Below are 10,732 nucleotides of genomic sequence, written 5' to 3'. Positions count from 1 at the left end.
TTTTTAAGATGGAAAAATTTTATTACCTTTAATTATAATTTTTAAAGTTTTATTTTGAATTTTTCACACTTTTTAAATGTATCCACTTAAATGAGCAATATAGTTCAATGTCATACGATCAATATGATTCTTTAATTTTGTAGGCTCCAAGAGCAGACGTACGACTAGAACAGTAAAAAGCTTTGTTGGCATGGAGACATACACCTGTGAATTCAAGTTAATCCCTTAAGAACAACTATTATATCTTGTGTAAATTACGTTTTGAAAATGCGATAATTTTAAAGCAGTTTTTTTTACACCAAGACTGATACAAGGTGGTAAAAAAACAAAAGCTACTTGGAACCCATGCATAGCGGGATAAAACATGATTCTTGAAGGGCAAAGAGTCAAAATGGTTACTTTCATAATTTTTAAAAATTAAAAGAATTGTGATTGGCAGATAATTTGAGTTTGACCTTGCTGAATACGACATTTCCTGCCAAATGGCGAGAAATATTGCATAACTTGAGTAAGCTGATTGAATTAAGTGATGAAGGTAAGTATTATGAAATAATTTCTATTTAAGTTAGATACAAAAAAATTGAAAGGAAAAAATCAAGAATAACCAACATATTGCTCTGCAATTGAAAAATCAGCGTAAGTGACAAAAAATTCAAAATTGAGGATTTTTATATATTTGTCATCGTTAACAGATGAGCTACATGTTGCAAAAGAAAAAAAGTTTTAAGAAATAAATTTTGTTTTATCAGCTTTTTTAAAAATTTATTTTAGCGTTCACAGCATTAGTAACAGAAGGAGAAAAGTTGTCAAGCCACTTTTCTCGGAATAAATCGTGAAGCACTTGCGTTTGTTTTTCAATTGCACGGCATATTAGGTTCCATTTACATTTTTCAGGCATTGTCTTGAAATCAAAAAATTCGAGAGGAGTCAACATGGATAGGAAACGTTAGAAATTACATGTAGTTAAGGCAACTGAGGGCTATCGTGGTGATGAAGAAGTATATGACTTAATTCGGAATAGAATTGTGTACCTAAAAAATGTTGATCACTTTTAAAAGCAAATGCAAACATTGGGGCGCTATTGATAAATATTTTTGCTTAATATTTGTTAAAATTTCATGCATATTAGCTAAAAATATTAAGTATATTTATTTACTTAAAAATTCAAAAATCATGTTTCTACTGTGTGTCTGGTCAGTTATTATGATTATGGGAGAAATTTTTTTTATTTTTACAAAAAACAAAATTTAACATGTAACACGAAAACTTATTTTTTATTATATAATATAATTTTTCAAATATTGATGTGGGATTAATTGTTTAAAATTCTGAATTTCTTACAAAAATTGAAGTTGAGAATTTCTTTTAAAATACACAAGCATTTGGAAAATAAATTTTGTGCAAATTATTATAAAGTGTGAGAAAACAAATTTTTAGACGGAGTGGTAAGCTAAGTCTGACGCAGAAATAAATAAATAAAATGTCACTGGACCAACTGAAATGTTGTGGTCTGTTCACCTCTCTGCGCTTAGAAAGCTTTCCAGCGCAGGTTTCATAGTCTCCCTACTCAAAGAACTCTTTTCATCATTCGTCTGGAGCAGTGAGTGACTAGTCATGATCGCAACGCTCGAATAAGTCATCTGGGGAAGAGACCGATTTCATGTCTTGACGATTCCCTTTACTCCTCTTCTCAGTTATGTTGTTTCTAGTGCGTTTCTTGGTTTTCATTGACGCCATCTATGGCCAAGATGACGACTTCTGCCCCACACACATTCACAGACCGTTTTAAAAGACGGACCCCTTCATTCATCCACAGATCGTAATTTTGACCTGAACCAGAGGACGCTCAAACTCCAATTCAGTAGCCATAGAAGTATTGATTTGTAATAGGAACTTGCAAGACTTTGTGACCCTGCAGATTTAACGCGCACCAATTACCATTTACTACAAGTGGATTCCTTGACCGGCGGGGATCGAACTTATGACCTCTTGGACATGGACCCAGTACACTACCAACCAGGCTATCCCGACCTTCTCAGTTGTACAGGAATGTACTACGATATTTCCCCTTTGCTCTAAGCCAACTGTAATCCATTTCGACCGCCAATGGTAACAAAGTTTAACTATTTCAAATAGGAGTGTTAAATCAATATTTAATAAAGGTTTGGGCTCCGGTCGGTGAGAGAAGGGAATTAGGACAGAAAGAAGCTCACCTCTTTGAAATGCGCTGTTTCTTGTTTCCATAGTAGCAGACAAACTTGGACTTAGTCATGAGGGGTGTCCTTTCTGTAGACAAACTGTATAGAGCACTTGGTGTGGAGTAAATGCTCACCATTCGTAAGTTTGACAGTTTTATAGTGGACTTATTTGTTCTATCAGAGCTGTGGTAGATGCTTATTTTTAAGATTAAACTTATCATAAAATGAAGTTAATTCCACTAGCTTTTAATATTACAATTTGACTTGATATTATATGACTGTGTTCCTGAAAGCATCATTTTAGTAACTTGTAAATAAAATGTATATAGTTTCATAATCTATCTATTTAATTGTAGCAACACTAGGGCAATCGCTTGTAGTTTTAATGCACTCTTATCCTCCTCCGCGGGTCTCCCCACCTTTTGACCCTCAAATTGTTGTTTGTTAGTTTTAGTGAGAATAAAACTGTTAGAGGTTACAAGGCTAGCCAAGTATTACTTCTCATTTTCCAACTTTGGAATTTACATTAACTTGGCAACAGCTGCTTATTTCCCGCCTTCCATTAGTTGAATGTTGTTTTCGTTTCTTTGCAATTATTATTTTAAAGTTTATTTGGGTTAACTGAGGTATTTATTTAGCATGCATATTAAGCAAGTAAGCATTAATTTTTATTTTCATATGTTGCTCTGCCTGTATTTGTATGATTCGTCGCTGGTACATATTTTAAGACGGTCGTAAATGTTACTTATATATATTCATGCACCTTCTATTTGTTTTTTTATCCCTTAAACATTCTCGATTTTAGTAAAACTGAGCTATAAAAATTTATTTATATATTTAACAAAGCTTGACTTTTTGAATTTGTATTGTCTTCGTTTTCTCAACACTTATTTCAAAATAAAACAACTGCTTTAGAATAATTATGATATCCTATTCTTTGTTCTAAATAAATAAAAAGAAATATTTCTTTCTTTTCGTTAATATTAGGTATTGATTTTTTTGGTTGATATTCCGTAGAACAATTAGTTATACTTCTAGCACGATAGGTTTTTTATTAAACAGTGGTGTATTACACTCCATCTAAAATTTTGAAGACAAATTGTATTTATCTGGATTTTTATTATCTCCGTAAAATTTTATCCGGGTGTGCTTGTTTGATTTAGAAATCACCAGAAGATAACCCAGCTTTATATAGTTTACTCATATTGCTGTTTAAAGATTTATTTAGGGGGATATTTAGTACTGAATTTGTTTTAAGTAGATCTATGAATGAAATTTGATGGTTCATTTTGGTATGCTAAATATAATAATTTAATATATAACGTTAGAGTTACAAGTGATATTTTCCTATTGGTATTTGTTTGTAAATTGCACCTTCACCAACAAAAACACCAAAAGGTTTTTACTTGCAAAAATACAGTTTGCTGAGAGTGGCTGCATAATAGTATACCTTTTAAGTTGGAAGATTTTTTTTCCATATTTTAATCTGTGGTGCCAACTATAATTGTCAAATTGGATTCTAATTCTAAATTTGCTAATTTTAAATTTAAAAAAAAATTATAGAGATTTTCCTGCATCTTACTTTAANGCATTTGAATATAAATTTCTGAGATTTTAAATCTGTTATTTTACCTTAATTTTAATTAAAAAATATTTTAAAACCTGCTGATTACCTATAGTATAATTAAATTTCAATATAATGCATGGCAACTGTTGGTAGTTTTGAAGTTTATATATTTTCTTGGCAAACTTCAGTTTTTCACATTTTTGACGGGTTTTTGACGGTTTAAACCAGTATTATACCCTTGTCATGTCAAAAACCCAACCCTGCTTTAAGTAGATCTATGAATGAAATTTGATGGTTCATTTTGGTACGCTAAATATAATAATTTAACATACAATGTTAGAGTTATAAGTGATATTTTCCTATTGGTATTTGTTTGTAAATTGCACCTTCACCAAAAAAACACCAAAAGGTTTTACTTGCAAAAATACAGTTTGCTGAGAGTGGCTGCATAATAGTATACCTTTTAGGTTGGAAGATTTTTTTTCCGTATTTAATCTGTGGTGCCAACTATAATTGTCAAATTGGATTCTAATTCTAAATTTGCTAATTTTAAATTTAAAAAATTTTTTTTATGGAGATTTTCCTGCGTCTTACTTTAAATTATATATTTTAAAATTGGTCCCCTTCTGTGTGTTTTTAAAAATTTTTTTTTGTTTGTTTCTCGCAATTGTCAAGATTGTTAGATCGCAATTGTCAAAAATTTTCTAGATATCATGATTATTCTGCCACAGAACACAATGCTTAATATTTCTCTTTCTTTAGCATCTCATTCCCAATCGCCAAGAATTTCTGATGCATTTTGGCATGGATTACTATCCATAAATGTTCCTGTGTTGGCCCTTTTAGTAATGTTTGTTTTTAATTTCTCACATGTACTGCCTGGTTATTGCCAAAATTTAGTGAATTTTTTCGTTATAGACACCGATATGGTAGCGCTCCTGAAACAGGTGTTAATTATATGCGTTTTACAATGGTAGTTTTAATATTTATTAATTTTCTTAAAAATAGCTTGAATAAACTTCATACAATTTCTGAAAGTCTGAAGTGATTTTTTAGCATTTTTACTGAATTCAATACTTTTTCATGAATTTTCGGCTTTTTGTTGACTTATTCAAAAATAACTTTAAGTATAATTAGATACATTATGCAATTTCAGTATTTTTATTTCATTAGGTCACTGTTATGAGTAAAACAGAGCACTTCAAATATGATTTGAAGACCACATTGATAATGGGCAAAAGTTTTTTTCATCTTGAAAAAACTTCAATGGCAAAAAAAAAAAAAAACTTTTATGAAGAGATATATATTGAAAATAACATTATCTAAATGAAAGGAATCATNTCAATGGCAAAAAAAAAAAAAAAAATTTATGAAGAGATATATATTGAAAATAACATTATCTAAAAGAAAGGAATCATGATCTCTCATTGCAGAGACTAATAAATAGTACACAACTTAACTTAAAACAAATACACAAATTGACGTATGTTTTTTTTTAACAAGAAAAAATTTCATGAAAGTGTTTTATTTTTAAGAAAAAATTTTGTAGGAAAAAAATTCCTACAAATTTTTTTAGACCAATTATTTCCCCATGGTACCAATTGCCAAAGAAAAAACTTGACCCCGTATTTGACACTTTTTGACAGGTCAGCGCTGCTTTTGCGACAATAATCGAAAATTTTAAACATGTTTTTTGTAGCTGCGGTGTGTATAATGATGTTGCCTTTCTCCAAAAATATTACTGTGAATCTATTACTACTATAACAGTAATCCCTATTACTACAATTAATTCAGAAACACTGTCACCTTTTGAAATTTCTTCTTAGAAGTGGGTTTTTTTCTTAATATTGTTTAATATTTACTGGAAGTGTGGCGTATATGACAGTAGGGCCTATGCTATGATAATTAAACAAATTTAAATATGTTTTTTTACAGGTGCATCTTGTACGATGGGGTAGCCTTACTACCAAAAATTACAGTATACTCATTACCACTTGGCAGGGTTGGGTTTTTGACGTCAAAAAGTGGTTTTTGACATGACAGGGGTATAATACTGGTTTAAACCGTCAAAAACCCGTCGAAAATGTCAAAAACTGAAGTTTGCCAAGAAAATATATTAACTTCAAAACTACCAACAGTTGCCATGCATTATATTGAAATTTAATTATACTATAGGTAATCAGCAGGTTTTAAAATATTTTTTTATTAAAATTAAGGTAAAATAACAGATTTAAAATCTCAGAAATTTATATTCAAATGCATGTGCAGAAAAATTTTGCACAAAAATTGTTTAAATATTTATATTTAAAAAAATTTTTCTTTCTTTTTGATACTTAAGAAAATTAAAAGTTTATTACTATGCATTTTTGACATATAAGGAACATATAACTAATNATGCGCAAATTTCTCCCAGTAATAATTTTTTAATGTGAGGAAGAAAAAAATATGCGAGATTCTTGTACTGAACATTTATGAACATTTTCTCTTTACCTGCGCAAAGAATTAGGTAATCTTTGTGATAAACTCCTACATTTATCAGTGTTTTCACTACAGCGCGAGAACGCGGGAATCTCGCATATTTTTTTCTTTTCTCGCATCAAAAAATGATTACCGCGAGAAATTCGCGCATTCTATAAATCAATTTCAAAATTCGCGAATTTCTCGCATTTTGGTAAAAGCTTCGAATTACGCCATTTAGAATAAAATCTGTTTCACTTTTCTTCCTGAATCTTTCATTATTTTCAACAACTGCCCCGTTATCTAGCTTCCCTATTTACCAGTATTGTTCAGAACCTTTTCGAACAACAGAACACAACCACGGAACCCCTTTCAGAACACATTTCTCTGCAACCACGTGTTTACCGTAGGTAAGGTTTCTTCATGTGAGACATTCAAATTTTTTATGTGCTAATGTAAAATGGACAAATACCTTGTAAAGGCAAAATCCTCTATGATTCACCAAAAATATTCAATGCTTTAAAAAATAGAAGACGTTAAAAATGTATTATAATTAAAGAAATTATTTTTTTTCAAGAGTTTTTGTGTTTTTTTAGTTTATAGAAATCTCACTTAACTTTTTGAAATCTCACCCTGTTTTTAAGAAAGGGTGAGAAATTCTCACTCATTTTTTGTCTATGATGAAAACACTGTTAAAATGAATAAGTACTGAAAACTATAGCTGCTGTTATAGAAAAATAAAATTAGCCTTCCTCTTAACTTTAAGGGGGTCAGCTACGAGGATGAGTTTTTTGTAATACATTCACATGATAACTATAAATTATTCATATTCACTTGAATGAGTTTGAGCAAATTTGATAAAATATTGAAATTATATTCAAAATTTTGTATGTTATGGTGTTCTAAGTTATTCCTTTTCTTTAGATCATTATACAGGGTTTTAGAAGCTACCGAGAACAAACTGTAGTTGAGCCTTTTAGTCCACGCCACAATGTGATTGGTAACTATATTTTTTAATTGTTAAGAAATCATTTTTAGTATGTAATATAGAATGTTATGTTTTTACCATTTTAATCTTAAAAATATGAGAAACATTATTGGTAACATGGTGCATTTTTGTAGATAGTATATTTGTTCATAAATTATCAGCCATTTAACAAAATTTTTTATTTTATAGTGGGCCGAAATGGTTCTGGAAAGAGTAATTTTTTTTATGGTAAGTTTCAGTTTTGTTAATTTTATTCTTGATTGCTGATTTGTTAAGCACCTGCACTTGTTTTTAGGGATTTTTTTTTTCTTCCTTTTGTCAATAGTAACTGCCAATGTGTGTTTTGGATTGTACTTGTGCATGCAAATAAGTATATGTAATGATCGGGTGGTTGGAGCAAAGGTTTTGATTTTATCTCCTATGTTGTTAATTGTATGTTTTTAGTTTAGGTGTTATTGCCAAATATAAATTTGCCCAAAATTCAGACTGATGTTTTTTTGTAATGTATTGTTAAAGGATAAGACCTGATTTTTTATTTCAATCTTTTTATAATGCCCAAATAAATTTAGAATGTTAAAATTAATTTTGAAGTGATACACAGAGTCTAGATACCTAATGTGATTGTGATACTTATCTTAGTTAGAGGTGTGCTGTTTTGAATAGAGTCTGAAAATGTTGATTCATTAAGAAGTAATGTTATGCTTCAAGAAGTAAATTGGTTAATTGTTAGCAGATTCAATATGGCTCTAGTGTCATACTTTTATTGCTGTGCATCTGCTAAGACAAGAATTAAAGATTGAGGTAACAGGAGTCTGTCCAGGCCAAATTTACTACAGTTTAGCGGTACCTTCACAAATTCAACTTTAGGAAAAACGGTAGTTTCACAAAATACTTTTTCTTAAAATTTTATTTTTGTATCCCGTAAGAAACGATAAATCCATATTTTTACCATATTTAATATAAATTTTAATTTTCACAAATTATGCCTAAATTTTCACAAATTAGGTACCTCTCTGAAAAACCTAGACAGACCCCTGTGTAATCTTTACAATCTCTTGGTTTTAAATTATTTTGATATTTAAATTATATTTAATATTAAAGTATTTTGAAGGAAAGAAATATGAGTAAAGATACAATGTGTGTGTTANGAATCTCATTAATATGTTTTTACCATGTAGATTTTTTAATATAAATTTTAATTTTCACAAACTATGCCTAAATTTTCACAAATTAGGTACCTCTCAGAAAAACCTAGACAGACCCCTGTGTAATCTTTACAATCTCTTGGTTTTAAATTATTTTGATATTTAAATTATATTTAATATTAAAGTATTTTGAAGGAAAGAAATATGAGTAAAGATACAATGTGTGTGTTATTGTATCTATGATTGAATATATTGTAATAATGCATATTTGTGTTGCGAAAAGATAAAATGCATTTATTTAGAAAAAGGATGTTTTTGTGTCCGATTTACTACTTAAAATATCGATTGCATTAATTAGCATGCATATTCAAGGTCTACCCATTAAGATGTGTGTTTTGCATGTTAATCTGTTTACTTGATTTATTTGAATAAAAATTTATTTTTTAAATGTTCTGCTTTTACCTTGCACATAGTACAGTAAAAATTGGCTGTTATACAATGCAATAATTTAAGATTTCTTCTTTTTTAGCCATTCAGTTTGTTCTGAGTGATGAATTCTCTCATCTGCGACCTGAGCAACGCCAGGGCTTGCTTCATGAAGGTACTGGGCCCAGAGTGCTTAATGCATATGTTGAAATTATTTTTGACAATTCTGACAGTAGACTACCCGTAAGTGTTCAAAATATTTTGTTAAACATTGCATTTGAACTTATCCTAAAATTAAATGTGCCTTCCTTCAAGTAAGGATTTTTAAACATATGGTTACTTGTATCCATTTTATTTTATTTTTAAAATTAGCTTAAGAGAAAAGAGGCCATAGAATGAAGCTAGTTTTGTGAAATTCTTGACAGATGCCTATAAAAAAATTGAAGAATAGGTTCATTTAGATTTTTTTAAGAACTAAATAATAAAACACTAAAGAGACTAATTCAAGAACACAAAATCAAGAACAGTACATTTGTATGAACATTAGCTTATCATTCTGAAAATGTTAAAGTGCAACTACAAATATTTCTTGTAATACTGAAGTGATAGTTAAGAAAAATCAATGTCTGACTTTATATTACACATGAGATCCCTTTATTGTAAGTCTCTTTTTTTTGCATTGTATAATCATATTTTTGTATTTTTTTATTAATGATAAAAGTGGATGTAATAAACCAATTTAACTTTCCTTTTATTTTAATTTTTTAACTTACTATATTTGTTGAAATTTGTAAAATTCAGTAAACTGTATTAAAATTAATTGTTCTCACTTATGCTGATGTATTGTGTTAATTAATAATATATTATCCAACAAAAGTGTGGTCTGTGCATTTTTCTGAATTAAATATGATCAGATGTTATTGATCTGATTGGATTTTTATGATTGTTATCAGATTTTTATATTCTACGACTCTTATCTTCATGGTTTGAGGTCCTAACCTGAAATATACCAAATAATTAGGGGCTAGTGCAGATGATATTTTGAGTTATTTATAGAAGCAAAAATATACTTTCTCTGAATAAACAATATTTTTTTCAGCGGATTCAAATTTTTGAATATCGTAAGATAGGGAATAGTTACAATCAAAAACATATGGTCTCAATAGTTTAGGAACGAGAGCAGTCAAAAGTTCGTATCACTTGTTGTCTAGTTTAATTGTTTTTTCAACAAAATTTTTTAAGTAAGCCATAAAAATTTACACAAAGTTAAGAAACTTGTCTACACAAAGATAATTCCTGTAAAAATAGTTTTCAATAATCACTTAATATTTTAATTTTATTTATTAATAGTCAAAAAAAATGTTTGAAATTTAAGGTATACTAATTTTTACATAATTTTAAAGCCAATGATTTAAAATTATAAATTACAAAATTCAAGCGAAATCGGCAATATAGTTTTTGATATATTAATTTTTAAAAAGTTGCGTAGTTAAAATTGATTTCTCCATAGCTTACTCTACTAGTTTAATTCAAATTTCGGATTTTGTCATTTGCAGTTATTAACTTCAAATTGATGTAAGAAGTTTAATAACCTACTAATCAAATTTTTTTCGATTATTATTAATGAATTAATTAGATTATTATTAAAAAGTAATTATTAAAATTATTTGCTATCAATGAATCATCTTTGGGCAAACGAGTTTCATAATTGTGTACAAAGATTTTAATTTGCTTAGTAAAGTATGCAAAAACTTAAATTAAATATACAGAGTTCAAAACTTTCGATTTCCCTCCAGACCATGCTTTCCAGATTGTTGCTACTCCAAATATTTTGATGGTCAGAAATTTGTATCTGTAGAGAATAAAGTTTATTCTCTTATAGTATGTTTTTGTGACTGATTTTAAAATTTGAAATGTCATCTGCACAACTTAATTAGTATTTGTATGGTTA

At 29.0% G+C, this 10,732-nt stretch overlaps 1 protein-coding gene across 2 annotated transcripts in view; it reads left to right on the top strand.

The window, feature by feature from the left end:
* The first annotated feature begins 2,721 nt into the window (after nt 1-2,721).
* The window catches only part of LOC107456300 (structural maintenance of chromosomes 3), a 62,333-nt gene continuing 54,322 nt past the window's right edge, over nt 2,722-10,732 (top strand). For both annotated transcript variants that reach the window (XM_043051865.2, XM_071180761.1), the window contains exons 1-4: nt 2,722-2,852; nt 7,147-7,222; nt 7,400-7,438; nt 8,885-9,024. In XM_043051865.2, the coding sequence (XP_042907799.1) occupies nt 2,838-2,852; nt 7,147-7,222; nt 7,400-7,438; nt 8,885-9,024 (270 nt within the window). In that variant the 5' untranslated portion in view covers nt 2,722-2,837. The remainder of the gene's footprint in view (nt 2,853-7,146; nt 7,223-7,399; nt 7,439-8,884; nt 9,025-10,732) is intronic.

This window comes from Parasteatoda tepidariorum, chromosome 5 (assembly GCF_043381705.1).
Source record: "Parasteatoda tepidariorum isolate YZ-2023 chromosome 5, CAS_Ptep_4.0, whole genome shotgun sequence".
Classification (NCBI taxonomy): domain Eukaryota; kingdom Metazoa; phylum Arthropoda; class Arachnida; order Araneae; family Theridiidae; genus Parasteatoda; species Parasteatoda tepidariorum.
Note: the sequence above shows the minus strand (reverse complement) of the source record. Positions and strands in the feature narration are given on the sequence as shown.